General features: G+C 52.5%; 4 protein-coding genes across 4 annotated transcripts; 3 read left to right on the top strand and 1 right to left on the bottom strand.

Moving 5' to 3' along the window:
• Positions 1–1,202: 1,202 nt before the first annotated feature.
• A1O5_02281 (uncharacterized protein) lies at positions 1,203–2,621 on the top strand (the record flags this gene model as incomplete). Its single annotated transcript, XM_007742897.1, has 1 exon — positions 1,203–2,621. The coding sequence occupies one exon, from the start codon at positions 1,203–1,205 to the stop codon at positions 2,619–2,621; it is 1,419 nt and encodes a 472-aa protein (XP_007741087.1).
• A 5,119-nt stretch (positions 2,622–7,740) lies between these two features.
• On the bottom strand, positions 7,741–8,516 carry A1O5_02280 (uncharacterized protein; the record flags this gene model as incomplete). Its single annotated transcript, XM_007742896.1, has 2 exons — positions 7,741–8,243; positions 8,303–8,516. 2 exons carry the CDS (start codon positions 8,514–8,516, stop codon positions 7,741–7,743), a joined length of 717 nt encoding a protein of 238 aa, XP_007741086.1.
• Positions 8,517–12,554: 4,038 nt separating this feature from the next.
• On the top strand, positions 12,555–14,058 carry A1O5_02279 (uncharacterized protein; the record flags this gene model as incomplete). The annotated part of the gene is made up of 2 exons (XM_007742895.1): positions 12,555–12,587; positions 12,667–14,058. 2 exons carry the CDS (start codon positions 12,555–12,557, stop codon positions 14,056–14,058), a joined length of 1,425 nt encoding a protein of 474 aa, XP_007741085.1.
• A 689-nt stretch (positions 14,059–14,747) lies between these two features.
• Positions 14,748–19,283, top strand: A1O5_02278 (uncharacterized protein; the record flags this gene model as incomplete). Its single annotated transcript, XM_007742894.1, has 1 exon — positions 14,748–19,283. One exon carries the CDS (start codon positions 14,748–14,750, stop codon positions 19,281–19,283), a length of 4,536 nt encoding a protein of 1,511 aa, XP_007741084.1.
• Positions 19,284–21,273: the final 1,990 nt, after the last annotated feature.

Below are 21,273 nucleotides of genomic sequence, written 5' to 3'. Positions count from 1 at the left end.
CCAGTTTGTGCTTGGAAGGAGTCAACTGCACGGTCGTCCTCTCTCCCGCTCTCGTGGCCGGGCGGTGGGTGGTTGGCTCTTTGGCAACTGTCTCCACTGTTCGATGCGGGCTCGACGGGTGCTTTCACAGTTATTATCGTCTTTGTTGCCTCCCACCTCGCCCCTAAGCAACTAGGGTTGCTAGGCCCTTGGTGGTACCTAAGGAAGGACACCCCCCTTGGCATAGCGCCGCTAAGGGTAGTCGCTAACCCCTCCTCTCTGATCGAATCCTTCGAGACTCGCATACGTCCCTCCCGGTCCCTCCTCCAGGTCGAATCCCCCACTCGACCTACAGCGCACCCACAGTTTTCATTCACTCATTTTTTTTTCCATCCATCCACACAGCCGTGACATACATCTCGCTACAACCTGGAAACTCCACACCTCTCTTCCACATATCTTCAACGCCTCTTTTCTACTCTCGCTTCCAAACGTCCAACATGCACGTCCGCGCCGCTTGATCCTCGATCTCTTTTCTTCTCTCAACCCTCTCTGCGTCCTTGCAGATCATTCTAAGCAACGCATCGCCCGGTCTAGCGGGCTCCCCGGACGGTCTATCCTGCTACCATTCATCTTCCATTGCTGTCATATTTTGGATCTATACTAGGCTGCCCATCACACTTTGGCCTGAGCAACCGAAATATTGTCGAAGCAATCCCATCTGTTTAAGGACCAGCCCACAGCACATAAGCACGCCATACTCTACAGACAAGGAAACCGGGGACGAATTGGCCTAGAAATCTCGCCTCCTTCGGTCTTCAATTCTGAATCTATACCGACCTGATCTGCGACGCTTATCTACCTTCTCTTGCATTTTCCCTCCCAGACCATTCTACTTGACGCCAGAAACGCCTGATCAGAAGGCTCATGAGGTGCCGCTCATGACGACCATTCTACAGGCTCCTCTTGCCGGAGCCTCGCATTTCTCGTCGAGCCCAATACGCTCTAATAGCTCATACCCTGATCTATCCTCTCTAGACCCTTCAATATCCTTCGGTCAACCCCACTCCCAATCCTCTCCCTACTCTCGCCACGACTATGACAAAGTATATCCTGATTCCGGCCCTTCGACCGCACCCTCTTCCCCCCAATTGACCTATTCCTCGAGACGGGACTCCTATGCCTCAACGCCGGCTAGTTGCTTGTCCCTGGATCACAGGGACATGACGGACGAGGACGAGGACATGGCATTCCCTGCTTTCGAGGCTTCTGATCTGGCCAGCAAGCCAAATCAGGACGGTGCTGTGTCAGTCGAACAACATGATGATTTAACGACTCAAATACCGAGTCCGCCGACGGACGACAGCTCGCTCACGGGGAGAAAGACTCAGGACGACCAGGCAATAGAAGCGGAACCCACGAGACACGTGGACTACCTCTCACATGAATGGAAAGAAGAAGAGATCTGGAAGTCATGGAGCTACGTGATCCACAGGCGGGGCAGTCTTACCAACGGGACTCGGCTAGAGAATGCTTCTTGGAGGTCCTGGACAAAGGCCAAAAACCACCTCAAGACAGTTTCGCCTGAGACTCTCAATTGGCTCAAGGACTGTGACGTGACTTGGCTATACGGCCCGCTCCAGACAAACGGGAGCGTCTCTCAATCATTGACAAACACCTCTCCTCCACCCAGCCGATTATCCCATTCATCTTCTTTCATCTCTAAGAAACCCATCCTGAAGAAGAAGTCGGCATCGGCAGTCATCCTGGAACGGTCGAGGTCACAGCATTCTCTTCTACAGCGGGCGGGAGATATCATCCGGATACAGCAGTCTAGTCCGGCTAGCGGGCGTCCCATCCTAAGACGAGGCAACTCCGAATTTGTTCTGCCGCGATATGACAGTTCAGTGGTCAACACTCCTGCCGAACACGAGACACCTGGTTTCAGTGGGCCACGATCCTCTTTCGCCTTTGACGTGCCGACTCCGTCAGAGTGCAAACACGTTCTTTTCGACGAAGAGGTCAGACAAGTGCAAGCCATTGACTCCGAGGAGGATGAAAAACCCGATGATGATGATGATGATGATGAAGACGTAATTCTCGAGGATGACGAGGACGATGACTGTGGTTTGATGATGGCCCCAGCACAAAGATTGGGTCGTGGCAGTGGTCGAACAACGCCTCGTGGCAGTTTCAGCAACGAGTCCAAGACCATTGTGCCGTTGCCATCCACTACGTTAAAATACAGGACTGATACCCCCGAACCTCATGAGACACCTAATCCCCCGAATGGATTCTGGCCTAGTGGACGAAAGCTCTCACCCTCACCATCCCAAGAGACGTTGCGACCTCCCCGGCCGAATCAGAATTTCCTCATTGATGACGATCCGGAAGTCGTTGATGAACCGTGGCAGCCTCAATCTTCATTCGGAGACGAACGGTCCCCTTATGACGAAGAGGATGACGGAAATGACGGCCACCCAACCATGAGACGCACCGATTCTGGGATGTTTATGCCATACGACGAGAACGAGGACGAGGTAGCCATGAACCATACCCTTTTCGGGCAGGCAATGTATGCCGTTAACACTTTCAGAGATATCGCCCATGTGGTATGGAATGTGGGCTGGAACCGACGATGACATGTTTCACGACCGGTTTGGACGGGACAACATTCCGCCATGATTTTCCCATCAGCATAGCGTGGTGTTTTTCTTTTCTTTTTCTCTTTGGGATTTTTGCAACATTACGAGTGTAATTACGGTACCAAGTTGGGACAAAACCGAGTCCTATATGATGAGGTCTACAGGACCGGAACTTGGGCCAAGAATCAACATGAAATCTGGAATGGCCTATATGAGTCAGGTGACTGCAGCAATCTGGAGATACGCGCAGCCTTGTATACAAGAAGCCGGTTTGACCGGGATTTGGATCGGATGAAATCGGACAAGGCTGGGAGGATGGGATAAGGATTTGGCGAAAGATATAGACGGCTCGACAGGTTAGCGCTACCAATAGAAGAGAGCGTGAAACCGAGAGGACATGAGCAGCCCGGCAGAAGGGTGTTACGATATCGGAAGAAACCGCAGAAGGTGGTGGTGTTGTCGCATGTGAAGATGGAAGCTCGCGTGCGTGCTTCGCAGTGCTCGCCGGCAGGCTGTGTGGTGTGGAGGATGTTCGGGCCTCGGGTTCCCCAGACGATCAAGCATTCAAAATGCTTCTTGCATTCATACGGGGGATGATGAACATTCCACTTTGATAGCACAAACAAGAAGACGCATGAAGTGCCGCCAAAAGTCTGTATCGAATGGAATGGCAGAGCGATCATTGATCTCCCTCCACAAATACCCCGGGGTATTGAGCTACTCAATACTGACGAGTACCTACCTAAGTTCATGTGGCTCCTAGCGGTCTCCTTATCTTTTGCTTCGTGTTGCAAACGCCACCATCCCCTTCTCCCCCCCGGCCACCGTCATCTCTGTGACCAACCCTAGTGAGCATGGCGCATGTCTTGTCACCCTTTTCCCCGCAAAAACTGGGACGATGGCGTCGGCGCTACTGTATCCGAAGCGTCCAATGAGCAGGAGACAAGCCCGTACTGGTCAAAGCGCAGAAGCCTACAGGTTACAGGGTTTACATGGGGCATATGGAGACATCAAAAGTCAAAGGTCTAGAGATGCCCATTTAGGCAGGAGTCTGGACCAAGAACAACCCAAGACGCAGATCGGGGGCAGTCGGCGGTTGGAGTCGAGAAACTTGATACGTAATGAGATCAACAGGCACGCAACATTCAGGAGAGGACCTGGAGGAGGATCAGGACGACGAGGAGGAAGACGTGCCAGGGTCCAAAAGCGTGCAAGGATATCAAAAGCCCGAACTTGAGGAGTTGAGGCTGATTGACGGTGGTGTCACCTTCCGTGTAGTGTTTTTGGGTTTTGCCCCACGTCTTGTCATTCAATGTCTTCTTTCCTCGCAACCAAGCGGACCTTCACATGTTGGATCGACCCTCACCCCCCAACACCCCGGCCCAGCCATCAAGCCAGCCTATTGACGCTCTCGCCGTCGAGTCTCATTGGCGAGCGAGCGACTAACTGACTAGGTGACTGAGGCCTTGAAAACTTACCACAAGCACCTCATGCAACACATCGTGATGGCGAAGTATGGCACCACCACCGCCATTGCAGTCGCCACGGCCTCTGCCGAGGATCCTGCAATTCCCTATCCAAGAAAATCTTTTGAGAAACCTTTCCATTAACTTTTCGACTTGTCCCTCCCTCGAAGGTTGAGGCTTGTCTCACCACACTCCCCCGTCCCCCCGCCGGAGTATGTCTTACCTGCGAGTAACTCCAGCCCACAGACATGATGCGATGGCTCATGGCTCGAGAACTTTTGACAGAAGGAGGGAAAAAATGCTCATGATCGTCCATTACCACGGCATCTAATGAAGTCGTGATCGGGAAGTCCGCACAAGTGACACGCAGGCTTTCTTTGGGCTTCTTTGTTCCCACTATCTCCCTACATATATGAGCCAAGGATGTTCAAATGCCACACAACGTCTCCTCGGGGGTAAGAAGGGAGGGGACATATCAAGGCAGGAAAGTATATCGAGATAGCGAACTAAAATCGAGACTTGATCAATGGGGAGGATCCGTTCCCTATACCACTGACTTTGTGGAGGGCAGTTGACCACGAGCCAGGGCGATTACTCCTACTTACCTTCCAACGATGCGGTACCGGCCGAGTACCCAGAACGCCCATCACCGCAGAGTCTTTGAGCTTCGGTCTTGGGGCGCCAAAGCAGGCTCGCTCACAGCCATGGAGAAGGCTGGCTGGTTGGCTGGACCACATACAACAACAACCATCTCGCCATGTTACAACTCTGGAGGAACTCGTAGTCAAGTGCGCCATCCATCCGGTCGCCGCAACCGAAACCGGCACCAGAACCAGAACCAGACAGATGAGTTTCGTAGTACTTAGGGCTGCATTTAGAGACAAGCTGGATTCAAAAATAAGTGGCACGGTCTAGAGTGATTCAGTGTTCGACCAAAGATGCCCTTCCATTCACGGTAGATTGTTTACCTTCAGGGATAGTGGCCCTCTGTCACTCATCCTATACTGTCAATTATATTCGATATAGCGGCCGCTTTGACGTTATAAAGCACTCTTAAGGTACATAATCTGTGACTGACCGTGCAAACTGTGCCACTTGAATCCGGCTTGGGGGTTGCCTACCTCGCTACCTACTTGAACTACGTACCGTGGGTAGCGAGCCCAGTGGCCAGCCGAAATCCGACTGAACACGTACCCGATGTATGGACTCCGTGCTCCGTGCCTACAAGATGTGTGTGAACGGAGTATGTATGTAGCCGCGCCGACTGGGGGGCGATTACACGACTACATCGACGTCGACGTCGACCGCGAACTATAGTGTCCTAGCGTTGCTGTGACGGACGGCTTTTCGTCGGGCGAGTTGAGGGCGAGTCGAGGGGCAAAGGTCGAGGCCAAGCCGAGTCCAATCGGGGCCAGCGAGGGGTTAGCTGTCGTCCTCCTCCTCCATTCATTCCCTAACAAGTCCATTCCTACAAGCGCGGGAGTACATACAGACACACACATACACATGCCAGCAAGGGAGGGCGCTCAGGGCGGGGCCTTTGCAACGAACGAACCTAGTACGTAGCTTGTAGCCTTTGGATGGTTTGACGGTGTCTGATGCTGGTACTGATGCTGGTGCTGGTGCTGGTGCTGGTGCTGGTGCTGGACGCGCGCGTCGTGTGCACATCAACTAGCTAGTTAGCTAACCAACTGAATGAACTACCTGCCTGCCTGCCTGACTGACTGACTAGCTACCGGGACAGCTACTGTGTCGAGTGGATCGATGCGTGGCCGTTTGTGAGAAGTGAGGAAGTTAGCTGAGAACGGGCAGGTGGATAGCTGGCGAGATAGGCAAGGTTACATACATTACAGGATGCTCAAGGCTGGCTGGATGCGCAAGGCCGCTCAGCCGAGAGCTCGTACATAGCTGATATGTAGCAGATAGCTGATAGCTGATAGCCGGATACGCAGTGATTGTGACAGTGATAGCGAAGGGACATCTGGCGCCTAACAAGCAGACAGAGGATGTGATAGACCAAGCCATGCCAAGTTCCCACATATGTAGCCATATCATTGCGCGGCGTAGCTATGGCGTGGCATGGCATGCACGGCGCGGAATTCGGTCTCCTATGCACGGAGTACTCCATTTCTTCCTGCCATAGAGTGAGTGTGTTGCAGGAAACAACAACGTCCAGACTTTTTGCGCCACATCGCAGCGCAGAACAGAACAACGGGGGCGGGAACGAGGACAAGAGCAGGTGGAAATGGGTGGATGCAGGGCGAGAGTCAACCCGAATACTCTCCTCTCCTCTCGTTTTTCTCTTCTTCTCTCCTCTTCGCTATCCAGTATCCAGTTTTCGATTGATAAAACTTACTGAATCGAGTGATCTATGTAGCCCCCCTACGATTGATTGCGCCGCAGCAGCGAGAGATAAAAATTTCAACAACATGGAGGATGTGTCTCGGCGGAGGCAGGCAGGCCAGGCGAGACGACAAACAAGACAAGATTTGCTCGCATTATCGTCTCAGACAAAGAGATGGCGGTGAAAACAAAGACGACGTGGAATTCTTTGCGAGCTTGATTGGTTTATACTGGGGCGGGAGTGATAATTGATAATGCACGTCGCTCTGCCGGTGCTGCAAGAACGTTGCTGATGTGAACTGCAGCCCTGGGTATCGCACGTGCAAAAACAGGTCGACAGAGTTGCTTCCGTTCCGTTATAGTAAACAAAAAAGAAAAAGAGGGTGAGAGGCTCAATGGGCTCAAGTTTTTCCCCTCCCATACGCATGTTTGAAAAGTCCTAGGGTTCTCGCGACCTGAACCAGGATTAACCTTTCTTCTCCTTCTTTGTTTTGACTGTAAGTGGTGCTCAACGGCGTAGGCTTCCAGCCGTCTTACCACCATCCGATAAGACCGGAGCACCAGCAAAATGTTGAGCAGGTTGAGCAGGTTGAGCAGGAAGGTCAGACTCATGCTCCATCCGCCTGCGCAAGCGACCGATTGGCCCTCTGCTCCCTTCTGCCGGTGCCCGCCTTGATAGTCTGCTCTTTTCCCGCATGGAATGCAGTGCCCGAGCGTCGCCCAAGCGTCGACAACCGTCACCGGCTCAATGTGTTTTTGTTTGCTTGCTGATGTCTGATCTGTGTTTGTGTCTGTGTGAGGAATCTGTGCCTTTTCTGAGTAATGGTTGCCCACTGATTCTATTTCCTTGTCTCTGCGAATGCCGTTGTCCTGAGATTAGCACGCGCAATGGAAAATGGAAAGAAGACCCAACACTCTTTCAGCTGACACATTTTATTATCCCTTTTTATGCTATTCAAAGCACAACATGTATTATCCAGGACCCAGCTTCCGCATCTCTTTTGATCAAACAAGCGCCATGCCCGGAAATCCACCTATATGCTCCATTATGCTCCACAAGACTGTACTGTCACCCATCGCGTCCACGCTCAGCAATCATGTGCCATTCGATATCCGCTGATAGAACCTCCTTTTTGTCAGAGTGAATAAAGTGGTACAGGACAAAATTCAAAGCCCGAGTTCGAGCCAGGATGTTATAAACACAGACTGCTGCCGAGGTATACACATACCCATATGCAGGAGGAGTGGATGCCAAGATTGTACAAGAGAATCGGATTCTGTGTTTGAACTTCGTCTCCGGACACACTTTACAAGACTGCGATCAACCCGGCGGCCAGAGCGAAAAGGCTTCCCTGAACCTTTAGACTGCCAGCTCCGTTGCTGTTGGGGTTTGGAGCTGATGTGGTCTCAGTTGGCAACGCAGAGGTTGTTGATGCGGTCGTCTCCTGGGAGCTGCTGGTGGTTGCTGAGCTCTCACTACTACTGCTGTCGCTGCTGCTTGCGGTCGTAGCAGAGCTGCTAGAGCTGTCAGTTGAAGTGATTGTTGAAGTATCCGTGCTCGTGCCAGATGAGGTATCGGTACTGCTGCCAGAGGTACTATCGGAAGTGCTGGCAGAGGCGGTGGAGGTCACGGTACCAGTTGCAACTCCAGTGGCCGTCCCCGTCGCGCCTTGAATGCCGAAATTGGGAGAGAAGTTGATGTTACTGGGGTTCGTATCATCGATGATTTCAATGGTGTATACGTGGGAGTTGACATCCTCGGGGGGTGGGATTTGGAGGGTTGCCGTTAGGGCGGAGGCAGGGACACCAGCTACATTTAGGTGAGTACATTTATTTCTGAACGGAAGGATAGTTAGGGTCTTCACATACACGCCAGGACCACACCGGAATCAGGGGTGATGGGGGTTTGCTGCAGCTTGATGGTAACGGTGCCGCTTGAAGGATTTGTCCATTCAATAGTAAGGGGCTGGCCTGCCGTCACGTCCAAAGTGCCCTGACCACCAGGAATGCTGATGGCATTGTTCTGCTGGGCCGACGCAACGACTGCGCAGAGCGCAGCGACCAAGGCGTGTGCGAAACGCATCTTTAGCGTAGGGAGATTGAGGCAAGAGGAAGGCGTGGCCGAGGGATGAAGCGCGATGCCCGTAAGCGTTGGTGCTGGGTACAAGGAAGAGGACTCGGTGGAGATAAGTCCTACAGATATCAACGCAAGAGCGATGCCGAAGATATAAGCAGAGGAAGGACTTTTCAGCTGAGGAGGAAGGATGGTGTGTCAGTAGACGACGAAAGTAAAAATCAGGAGGGCGCAGGCAAAAAAGCGCAGATGTTGATTGACTGCTTGTTTGAGACAATGACACGGGGGTGGTTTCTTCAACCGCGCCGTCGCGTTGGCTGAGGGTTGCGATGCCAATGATGCCAATGGTTGCTCATGGTGCTAATGGTGCTAATGGAACCTGCCGCGACAACCACACACCATCGCAAGCCTGTCTCGGCCACTTGGCGCCTGGGCTAGGAGCTTAGCGGTTCTAGCAGCTCTCAGCAGCACGAGCACGTCAGGGAAGCCTAACGGGTTGCGGAATAGAGGCGCCCGAGTGGCCCATCCAAGCCCGTCACCCCGGTGTGGCCCCCTACTTATTTCTTCAGCCTTGATTTGAGCGTCGCCCTCATTAACCACGGCAGCCACCGCCACTCGTTAACATCACCAGCGGCAACCACCAACAACATCACCGCTTGGCTGTCGACTTGCCTCCCCGCATTCGACACCATCAGCGGATCAATGGGACCTTGTTCCAGGCACTGCGTCGTGGTTGGCGGCCTTTCAGAGACCTGCAGATTCCCTCCGGACTGCTTGTTCTTCTCGTTGGACCCTCACCAAGACCTCACTTGCGAGCTGCATTGGCGAATCTTGCAGTCTGTAAGAATAGAAGGCCCTTTTGTCGCTATCAATACTTAATTCAACGTGTTATTTACTTGCTACAACCCAACCTTCTAAAGGTCCTCCTTCGCTTCGTCTACCTTGCAAGTCTCGACAGGGTCCGATACCGCCAACCCCTAGTCAGCCCCCCACTCCCTTCCCTCGGGCTTGTCCAACTCGCAGGGACTGGTCTTCTGCTATCTACCCGGTAATTTGCCAGGACACCCCTCTAACTGGTAAACAAAAAAGAAAAGAAAAAAAAGGAGACACGAGTAAAGCCCCGGATTGGTCCTTGCCAGGGAAATATCCCGCAAATTACCAAGGCTGTCCACCCAAGATGCCCAGAAACAGGGAGAAATTGGGACCGAACTCCGGTGTCTTGTCAGCATTTCATCTGCTTGGTATTCCTTATATGTACCCGGTACCGGTCACACCACCAGCTTACAGGCATTGCTTCCTGGACGACCTCAGAACAAATCGCGATGCTGCACGCCTCTTCGCGCCGTGCTGAGCCACAACCCTGTTCGTCTTCAATGCTAACAACATGGCTGCATCTTTCGACAACAAGGACCAATCCCACCGTCGTTAGCCTGCACTTGTGGTTCCCGGTTGCCGTCTAGCTCTTTGCGAGCTGAAAGTACTCGGTACCTGCCGAGCCGGGTACGGGTAAAGGCGACCTGACTTTGTTGATCTCAACTACTTGACAGAACGCATGTTCCATTGACCACATAGACATAATTATCGTCAGCGTTCGGTTCTGGTGGTTCCTTCTGGATGCCTGTTGCTCCCAGCTGACCTCAGATATAGATGGTGGGGATGGAAAGGGCCTGTGCATCCCACGAGAGCATCGAACATACTCTAGTATAGCAGGTCGCTCTAAGACACTCCCAAAGAGGTGCACCCCACTGCTCGAATGAAGCCAAACAAAGGGTGGCACAGTTAAACATCAGTGGACAGGTGTTCAAGGCGCCGGTTCACTTGTTTTCCCGTGTCGGTCCGAGAAGCAATTTCTAGCTGCCGGGACACGGAATGGTTCACGAAGAGCTTGTCCTCGCCTTTCCTTCCAGACGGTTTGCACAACCGCCCCGCTCTCGAGCGTGGTTACTGCAGCAGTTCGGAAGAAGCAGTACCTTGAATTTCGAACTGACGTGGCTGCAGCTTGACAGCATCGTGTTCAACCACATCAAGATAACTTACGCTCCTCCGTGCGCCTCTTTCGCTTGTTGGCGTTCCGATCTCCTGACCTCTGAGACTTTTCTGCAGCCACAAGTTGTGTTCTGTGCATTGAATGGAGCTGATGGGCAGGATGTCATTCTCTGATCCCTGTTGGCCACGCGACTTAAGGCGCCAGACATCACGCTCCAAATCTCTTAGCCCTCCAGCCGGACGAAGTCAAAAAATGCTGGATCGCAAGAAATGGAGAGCATCAAATGCAGCGAATCTGAAATCTAAGCGAGGGGCTCTCGCCGAAAAAAAAAATATGACATGTCGGCTGGCAGACTGACAGATTTGTTTTGTCTGAAGTGGACCGTGTCTTTTTCTTCGAGTTCTCTTTGGTGGGGTGCCACATTCCCCCCCCTTCCATTAGCGTCATGTTCATGCCTCGAAGTCCTTTTGTACAAAAGTATGAAGCGACAGACAGGGTGGGAGCTGGCCAGATAAATTGGTGGCACAATATTCCGGACTTATACCTGAGGCGGATGGGGAATTCCACACCATTTGAAGCAGTTCGTTGCTGCATCTAGCGGGTTCGGTCGGCAGCTCACGTCTGGTCAATAGAGGTTTCGCATGGCGGCATGAACTCGGTGTCGCTTAAAAAGAACCACGAGGACGCCTCGCGGAAGATAGTGCGCCAACAGAAGAGTTTTGTGTGGATTGGACGTTTCAAAAGCAGCTGACGGCGTGAGGTCCATGCGTCAAAATCGGCAAGAGCAGCAAGATGGATGAGGAGAGATGGAGGGCCGGCGAGGGCCAGTACAGGTCTAGACGAGCAAGCAGGAGCGCCACGATGGTTCCAGACGTCGCAGGGCTTTGTATCTAGGCCGTATTTGCATTTGCATCGTGGGCAGTCAGTGGGCAGGGTTTCCTTGCCCATGCACGGAGTCGATTTTAATCTCAGCCCAGGGCTTCCAGGGCCACGCACAGCACGGCTCAAGAAAATGCTCATTTCTTCAAGTGACATATCGGTGACATATATCCAGGCCAGATGACAGCGCCTCATCATCTCACCCCTTACAGACTTCCTGGGACTTTCACTTCGGCCTCTGTTGTTGTTACTATTATAATAGTTCACATTCTTTCCCTCCAAACACACACAGCTTCGTGTAATTTTATCCCAAGTCCCCATAGGTATATGTCCTTTTTCCGCCTGTCCGCTTAAGCATCCCCTTATGCCCCAAGCGAGAGACTAGCCAGTGTGTGCACGACGGTACAGGCAGCTATCAGGGTCGATCATCGGGGCACTTTCAGGAACGGTTCAGCTCTCTTGAAGCCAAAAAAGTGACCTACCAAGCTACCTACATACCGATCGACGGCCACCGACTCCAGAAGTTTGTTCTTCTGGGTGAGACGCGTTGAGAGGACACGGCAAGAATATGCGGCGGAATCCCAATGCCAAAGCGGAGCAATTATTACACCACCACAACTGCCACCACTGCTAGTCCAAACCCTCCCACCCAGACTTGTTCCAATATGCGGCGCTCTCGACGCCCTTCGTTTCCCAGTGATGTGGCTTTTGACACTCTACCTCCCGTCGTGGTTCGAAAAGTGAGTTTGCTATTAGTCTCTACCCCATCTCTCTTTCCCTCATTTCGCTCGAGATGCACCCGCTTCTGGCGAAATTCAACACCACCTCTGCCGACAGCCTAGTGATCGCCTCGCTGGAGTGAAACAGGATCTTCGCCATGATCTTCGAAGGGGGGGTAAGGGAGACCAGCAGAAGGATGCACATCACTGCCATCTCCGTCCAAAACGCCCGTGTTCGCCTGAGCCGTCCCACGTCATTCCCAGTCAGATCATCCTGCATCCACCGCACCACTGAGGCCGAATCCGCGCCATCATCACCGCCGGCCGCCAACAGCTCTGGGCTTGAGATGCTTGGGGTTTAGGCATGCTGCCCCTAGCCTAAATGGGGAGCCCTGGGCATCCTGGGCGCGGCACGATCCTCCGTCCTCGAAGCAGGGACCACCAACACGACGCAGAATCCCAATGGCTTCCTCCACCACCTTTGGGGCTTGTCTTGTGTGACCGTTAGACAAGATGATAGCCTCATTCGATCGCTTAGGCTGCAGGTCCACGGCTAACATATGTGTTGCACCAGTATTTTAGTAGCTTAGAACGTCTCAGGTTGGCTGAAGATGGCAGACACCTCTCACGTCCCCCTTCCCAATTGTCGATTCATCCCACAAACAATGCCGGCTTCACGACTCAACCTTCCGACACTTTCACCATCCTGACCCACGGAATCATACAGACCGGCCAGTTCTTCAACGGTAAAAGACTACAGAGGAGACGCTGCTCGGCAGCGGACATCACTCCAAACACTGTCGCTTGGTTCGCTTCCTTGCCCCCTGCCGTCCAGAAAAAGTTATTCTCGAGGGAAGAGTGCTCATTCTACTCCCAAGAGAAAAACACCATCATCCTCGACTCGGCAGACGAAACACTCCGCCGCCGCAGTTCGCATCCTGGTCATTTTGCATTGTTTGAACGCCGAGCCTCGGATGACGGCGTCTCCATTGTGGACTGCGAAGAACTCAAAGACGAACTCCGGGTTGACTCTGCTATCGACATGGGCGACTACTCAATAGAGGGTTTTCGATGGTTGGAGGATGAAGGAGATCTCGATCTCAAGTTGGACGACTACCATGCAGCGATTGCAGAAACAAACCGCCGCACAATGTCGGTGTCGGCACCAGTCCAGCGTCGCTCACGGCGAAACCCTTCTCTCTCGAGCCTTTCTATACGCCGTGGCCGCAGCTCGACATCATCATCCCGTCCTCCTATAGAAGCGCCTCCGACGCCGGCATTACCCTTGCGACCTCCTCACACCCGTTCCTCTTCGTTTTCTCTGAAACACCTGCGGTCTCAAGCGTCAATATCATCTATCGATCCTCGAGCAACGCATTACCAAGACCCTGCGGCTCGAATGAAGCTCAGGCTCTATCTTGCCTCCCCACAAAAGTTCGATGAGGCCATCGAGTTTGGATTTCCTTCCGTAGAAGAGCGAGAACAGTGGAACCACAACAGACCGATGACAAGCCCACAACCGAGGCCTGAATTTAATCGAACTTTCTTCCATGACGACACACCATCGCTATCGGGGGATGATGGTGACGATGGCGACGAACCGGATACGATATTTGACCCTCGAACCCCTGAAGAAGCGGTTTTCCACATGCACCGACAATCACACGGGAACAGTGTCGATGGGGCCAAAGGTCTAAGACCATTTTCAATCCGAAGACAGCCCGAAACATATGCCCGTGGCATCCCTACAGATCGGGAGATGACGCTGCATATGACCTTGACGAGACCAGATCTCCGCTCACCGGAAGAACAACAATCACAACGAGACCGTCAAAAGAAGATCCACAAACCACCATTGGAGCGGCCTGACGCGCCCGCGGATGGAAACGCAGTGTCCATATGGGATACACTGCCCGCCGAAGAATCCAAAATGAAACGATTTCTCCGAAAACTACGGCTCAAATGATTTTGGCCAACTGACGGTTGAGAGTTACTAATCGACTTTTTATTTTGTTTGGATAAAGCGACAGCATAGGATATCCAGATACATATGTCAATGCCGTTTTTGAGCGTAGGCGTTCAGGCCGGGAGATATCGCTTTGAAGCCAGGGAGCGGACTCGGAACATGGGCAAGGGAAAAATGGAGGAAGCAAACTACGACCTGGCTGCATTTGCAAAGGGGGTGGGTGGGCATCCTCTCTGGGAGCTTGATGGGATTGATAAAAGTCACAATCCAAGGAAAGGGATATGAAGGCAAACCCGCTTAACGAAAATGATCAATAATACCCTCTTCTTCACAGCATTGCTGGGATCACTATCTTCGTAAGGGGTGACCGACGGGAGCTGTTCCGGGGTCAACCTTCTGCCGCTGGCCTCTGGCGCAGTTAACTTAGGAGCTCCCAGCGAGTCCGCAGCGAGCCAGCTCCCGCTGAGGCCGCGTTTTAAGGTGGTGACGCTTACCCCCATCCGGCCAGAGGCCATAATCTTGCAAGGTGAGCCACGAGCCTCACAGAATTGTTGATCGCAGGCAACGCCATTTGCATCTCCAATCCGACAACTGTGTCCATATCACTTTTCTTCGTTTTCGAGCCCTTTGCGATTATTTTTTCTGACTGTAGTTCGGTCCTTACGATCCGCTCGATGCGGTAATCAAAGATGATAATAAGATCCTACTGTCGTCGCGCTGTCGTCTCGTCGGTCGCCCTCCTCTTACTACTCGCCTCCTCTCCGCAGCCTACGCAAGCAAAGAAAGACGGCCCAACCATCTCCTCCACAACATTCGATAATCCTCTAGAAAACGTCTTCTATTTCGACGATTCAGATGTTGTAATTGGATATGATGGAGAGACCGGTATCGTCTGGCGCAGTGCCGATGCGGGCGAGACCTGGAAGGAAATCAACGACCAAGGACAGTCAGGAAATGCCTTGGATGTATATCGACATCCCTATGACAATCAGCGCGCATATATCATTGGCCTAGACTCCGATCATTGGGTGACAACAGATGCGGGTGAAACATGGAGGAAGTTCTCTTCCGATGGTGATGGTCTTGCCAGATTCCGCAACGCCCCATTGAGCTTCCATGGCCGGGACCCCAAACGAGTAATATGGAACGCCGAGCACTGTGTCGGCCTGGCCTGCATCGAGCGGGCGTTTTATACTGACGATGACTTCAAGACAACAAACAGACTAGGTGATATGACGCGAGGATGCCAGTGGGCTGTCAGCACCCCCGACTTTGGAGAAGAGATTGCTCCTGAAATAAGAGATCGGATATTCTGCATCGTGGAAGGGCTATACTCCCCTTGGCCCAAGGACAATCGACTGCTCGTGTCCGACGACTTTTTCGATCGGGATCAGGTCGAGCCTGCACTTGATGATGGCCGGGCCGTGACTGGGATCATTAGCATGGCTGCGGTCAAAGGATTCTTGGTTGCAGCCGCAAAGTCTGAGGGCACAGATGAGTTGGCGTTGTATGTGACAAAAGACGCATCACAATGGCACCGAGCAGAGTTCGGACAGCATCGGATCGATGAAGATGCCTATACCATCCTGGAAAGCACCAATTACAGCTTACAGGTTGACGTACTCGGATCACGGCCTACCAATCCTATGGGTTACCTCTTCACGTCGAACTCGAACGGCACTTATTTCACGCGCAACATTGACCATACCAATCGCAACATCTTTGGCAACGTCGACTTTGAGAAAGTCCAGGCGATCCAGGGGATCGTCTTGGTGAATGTTGTCGACAATTGGAAGGATGTCGAGGGCTCGACTATTCCTAGAAAAGAGGTTATATCTCAGATCAGTTTCGATGATGGAAGAACGTTTCAGGATCTCAAAGTCGGGGACAAGAGGCTGCATCTCCATTCGGTGACCGACGCAAGGCAAACAGGAAGGATCTTCTCCAGTCCGGCCCCCGGCATTGTCATGGGAATTGGCAATACTGGAAAGTTCTTGAAGGATTACGAAGACGGCGATCTGTATGTCTCGGACAATGCCGGTGTCACATGGTATGAGGGCCTTGATGGTGCTTATTTGTACGAGTTTGGCAATCAGGGAGCAGTTATTGTCGCTGTTGACGATGAGGATTCCACCGGTCACATAAGATATTCGATCGACCATGGAAAGACCTGGAAGAAGGCAGATCTTGGAGAGAAAGTCCGAGCGAGGTTCCTCACCACCGTTCCAGACTCGACTACCCTCAAGTTCCTCATGATGGGTGCCAAAGGGACAGGTTCCAAGACCGAGTGGGTTATGTTCAAAATCGACTTTGAGGGTCTGCATGAACGAGCTTGCGGCAAGGACGACTTCGAGCGTTGGCCCGCTCGCGTCGACAAGGACGGCAAACCGAGCTGTCTCATGGGACACAAGCAATTCTACAGGAGACGCAAGGCTGATGCTGACTGCTTCATCGATGAGGAATTCAAAGACCCTGTACCGGAGTTCGAACCGTGCGTCTGCACGATGGCTGACTTTGAGTGTGACTACAACTTTGTCAGAGACCCCGACGATCGCACTAAATGCAATCCTGCACAGCCGATTGCTGTCCCAGAGGGCGCATGTAAGAATGAGAAAGACACCTTCAAGGGCCCGTCCGGATGGCGAATGATTCCGGGCAATGAATGTCTGCGCAAGGGTGGTGAAGAACTCGACAAGGAGATCGAAAGGCCATGTTCGGACTCGGTGAAGACGCCTGCTTCGGGCCGGATCACTGTTGAGAAGACCAACTTCAACGCTGATCGCTTCTCCGAATGGTACTATCTTGGAGGAAGTGGTACTTCTAAGGGAAATGACGAGACCATCGTCATGCGCACGAGCGAGCAAGATATCTTCTTATCACGGGATCATGGCAAAACTTGGGAACGAATTCTCAAGGGAGAGCCGATCACCGCCATTGCGCCTAACCCTCACCATCACGATTCAGTCTTTTTCCTGACAGGCTCAAAAACCGTCCACTACACCATTGATCGAGGGGATAGGTTCGATAAGTTCACGGCTCCAGAACGACCGAGCACCCTACGGCTACCAACTTTGCGATTCCACTCCGAATACAAGGACTGGCTACTCTGGTCTGGTTCCGTTGGAAACGACGACCACACAAACATTTGGCTGTCCAGAGACCGTGGCGACCATTGGGACACACTGGTTCGTTATGCAAGAAAATGCGAATTTATCACACGAGAAAGTCAAGGCCGTGGTAACCAGTTGATATACTGTGAACAGTATCAAGACGAAAATCCAGACAAGAACCTCATGCTCTTATCCAGCGACAACTTTTTTGCCGAGTCGAAAGTGCATTTCCCGGACATTTTAGACTTTGCGACCATGTCAGAGTTCATCATCGTTGCGGCAAAGACTGAAGACAGGCAGAGCTTGAAGGTGGATGCGAGTGTGGATGGACGAACGTTTGCGCCTGCAGAATTTCCTCGAAACTTTCAAGTGAAGCATCAACAAGCCTACACGGTTTTGGACAGCTCTACTCACGCTGTGTTCCTTCATGTCACCGTAAACGCTGTTCAAGATCACGAGTACGGTGCGATCATTAAGTCGAACAGCAACGGAACATCGTATGTCTTCACTCTGGGCGGTGTGAATCGGGACACCGAAGGCTATGTCGATTTCGAGAAAATGCAGGGTCTCGAAGGAGTTGCCATGGTCAACGTCGTGTCTAATATCGACGAGACGAACAACGGGGAGAGGAAGAAGCTCAAGTCGATGATTACCCACAACGACGGTGCACAATGGGCGTATTTCCCACCACCGAAGGAGGATGCCTTGGGAAATAACTACCCTTGTGTGGAAGAGGCGAACAAGGCGACCGAAAAATGCTCCCTGCACATTCACAGCTATACCGAACGGGCCGATAAGTCAGCCACATTCTCCAGCCCTAGCGCGGTTGGATTAATGATGGCCGTGGGGAACGTTGGTGAATACCTCGCCCGGAAAGACGATGAAGCCACAGACACCTTCATTACTCGCGACGCTGGTATCACTTGGCAATCCGTCAAGAAGGGCAGCTACATGTGGGAATACGGCGACCAAGGCAGCATCATCGTGATTGTCAAGGAGTCCCAACCCACCAAATCTCTCTTCTACACCCTTGACGAAGGCAAGACTTGGCGAGAGTTCGTGTTCTCCCCGGATGTGGAAATGCAGATCGACGCCATTACCACCGTACCATCGGACAACTCTCGCAACTTCCTTCTGTGGGGTCGTGAATTGGGAACTACCGCCAAACGTGGCATCTTCACTGTGCACCTGGACTTTTCCGGCCTCGAAGAACGCCAAATCAAATGCGATCTCGACGAGAAGAACCCCGAGAAAGGTGACTACGCGCTCTGGGAACCAAAGCATCCCATGCAAGATTCAAACTGCTTGTTCGGCCACGTAGCTCAATATCACCGCAAACGTGTTGACGCCAAATGCTACAACGGCAAGGTCATCAGTCACGTGCACAACATTGCGAGAAACTGTTCTTGCACGCGCCAGGACTTTGAGTGTGATTACAACTACCAGGCGCAAGCCGATGGAACGTGTCAATTGGTTCCGGGACTGCAGCCAGCCGATCACGAACAGAACTGTCGAGATAATCCAAATCAGCTCGAGTTCTGGTATCCCACGGGTTATAGGAGGATACCACTGACGACGTGCCAGGGGGGGAGGGAATTGGATAAGCTGGAGTCGAGACCTTGTCCAGGCCATGAAAAGGAATATAAGAAGAAGCACGGCATTTCAGGCGTGGCATTATTCTTTGCGATTGTGATCCCTATTACGGTCGCCCTCGGCATTGGCTATTGGGTGTATACGCAATGGAGGAGCGGATTTGGCTCGTTTGGACAGATTCGGCTGGGAGAAAGCATGGGCGCCACCGGGACTTCTTCCGGAGCGAGCGGTGATCCGTTGTGGATCAAGATCCCTGTGGCGGTGGTGAGTGGTGTGGTTGCGGTAGCGAAGGCAACGCCCTTACTCGTGATGAGTTTATGGAGGAGTGCAAAAGGATATATGCCTCTTGGGAGTGGTGGTGCTTCAGGAGGGAGGTTTGGTGCGGGAAGAGGAACGGATGCTGGGTATGGAGCCCCCTATCGCTCGAGAGATGCGTTTGCAAGAAGAGGACAAGATTATTCCCAGGTTGTGGAGGATGATGAGTTGTTGGGGGATGGATTGGATGATGAGGAAGAGGTTTGAAATGACGAGTGTTGACAAGGGGAGGATGGGAGCTCTCTCTCTCTCTCTCTCTCTGACTGGTATGCATGCGACGAAGCATTGGACAGGAAATGAGTTCGGTCTTGGTTGGGGGCTGCATCAGTATGCTCGTACATAGACGACGGGGACCATCACACCGCGCGTGAGTCAGGCAAAGCCCGGTCGGATGTCATCTTTGCCCAGGTCGGAGGTTGCATCTCAGCCGTGTCCTTACCTGTCGTTGGTTGCAAGAACGAACAACACCTTGCCCGGATTTCTATGCTGGAAGGGGGGCGAAATGGACCCAGGCTGGCGTGGCGTCTTCAGAGCCGTACAAGAATTATGTCCCTAGTATATCTAGTATCTGACTTGAGTATTTTACAGTTACACAAAAATGAACGGTGAGTTCAAAGTTCAAAACATTGTCGGGAAAGGGGCCGCCAACTAAAGGTACAAAGTACATGGTCCATGGATTCCGTCGCCTTTACCGGCGGCTGCGAGTACTACCTATTACCCCGTACGAAGGTTCATAACCTATCTATTACTGTGTTGGCACGCCTTGTTCGCTTTTACTCGTACCCATGTTGCCCATCGCGACCCCCGGGGAGACAGGGTACACTACGGGTAGGTACCTGTGCACCTAGATACTCTACCTACATACCTACCCTACCCGTACGAGTAACGACGACGAGACTCGATCGGCCTGGTCCTAAACACGGGGCCCGATCCCGGTCCCAGTCCTGGCCTTAGACACACGTACATGGACATGAGTCTAGGGTGTAGGACATCGTCGCAGATGTGCTGGCAATTCCCTCCCCCTCCCCCCGTTTCATCCTCCTTCCCCCTCCACAAATCGCATGGCTGTGCTGTGCCAAGGGCATTCGGTAGTGTGCATGTAGCTGCCAGCAGGTATGGAGAGGGATAGATACGGATACCAGAGGCAGGTCCCTCGTACATGCAAAATTCCTTTGCATAGCGTCCTTCCTTCCCTTTTTCCTTCCCCTATAAGAAGAGTTTATTTACATAATTAGTTGAAGGGGGTGGACCGGGGATACATACGTGGAAGCAAATAGAAAGGAAAGAAGAAGAGCGGGAAAAAAAAACCCCCCCCACTAAAGAGGGAAGGAAGGAAGGAAGGAAGGAAGGCGTGAAGTTATTGTTACGTGTCAGGGCATTGTTGGCTTAAGCATCAGGCATTGGTTGGGCGCTGAGGGAATTCGAGAGACGTGAAGAATTGCATCATCGAGGATGTCCCGCGAGTCGAGGCGAGGCGAGGCGAGTCTCAAAGGCGCCTGCCCCATGGGCCGAGTTCTCCGTGGAAAAGAGCAATGTTTATAGGCATTGGGCATCGGGCGTTGGGCGTTGGAGGTTCGACTTGTCGACTGGCGGGATAAGGTAACAGTATGGTAAGGGGATGACAGCACATCAGAGGGACGGATAGACACGGCACGGCAGAGTTGTGTGAAACAGGAACGGATCAAGGTCCAGGGACGACGCTGCCTATCCCCTGGGGGCCCCTTGTACATAACTACGTTGCCGGGTTAGGCAGGCTGCGACATATATGGCGCGTGAGGCTGAAACAAAAAGGGGCACAACAAAAGGGAAAAAGCACGTTGGGCTCGCTTTGGCAGTCAGTCATGTGGGTAACACAGCGTGCCACTGGCACGTAAGCTCGGTTCGAGATAGCACAGAGTTTGACAAACGGAAGCAGAAAGCCAGGAGATCAATACGAAGTGCTGCGGAATGTCCTTATGGAAATATGCATTGTTCCCTTTGTTCTATCAACTCTTTGAGCTTGTCGAGGCATGATGAATCGTTGGCAGGCTTTTTGTGACTCCTTGCGCTATGAAGAACCCATCCAACTGCGTGTGGGCACGGTATGTAACATTTCCAAAACTCTTCTTCTTTCCATCTTCCCCCTTTGGAGGTGATGCGACTGCTGTCTCGATTGGCGGAGAAGGGTTGGATAAATTGACTGGAGGGGAAGAGCTTC

This window comes from Cladophialophora psammophila (assembly GCF_000585535.1).
Source record: "Cladophialophora psammophila CBS 110553 chromosome Unknown aczJe-supercont1.3, whole genome shotgun sequence".
Classification (NCBI taxonomy): domain Eukaryota; kingdom Fungi; phylum Ascomycota; class Eurotiomycetes; order Chaetothyriales; family Herpotrichiellaceae; genus Cladophialophora; species Cladophialophora psammophila.
The sequence above is the reverse complement of the archived record's forward strand: the minus strand, read 5'-3'. Positions and strand labels throughout refer to the sequence as shown.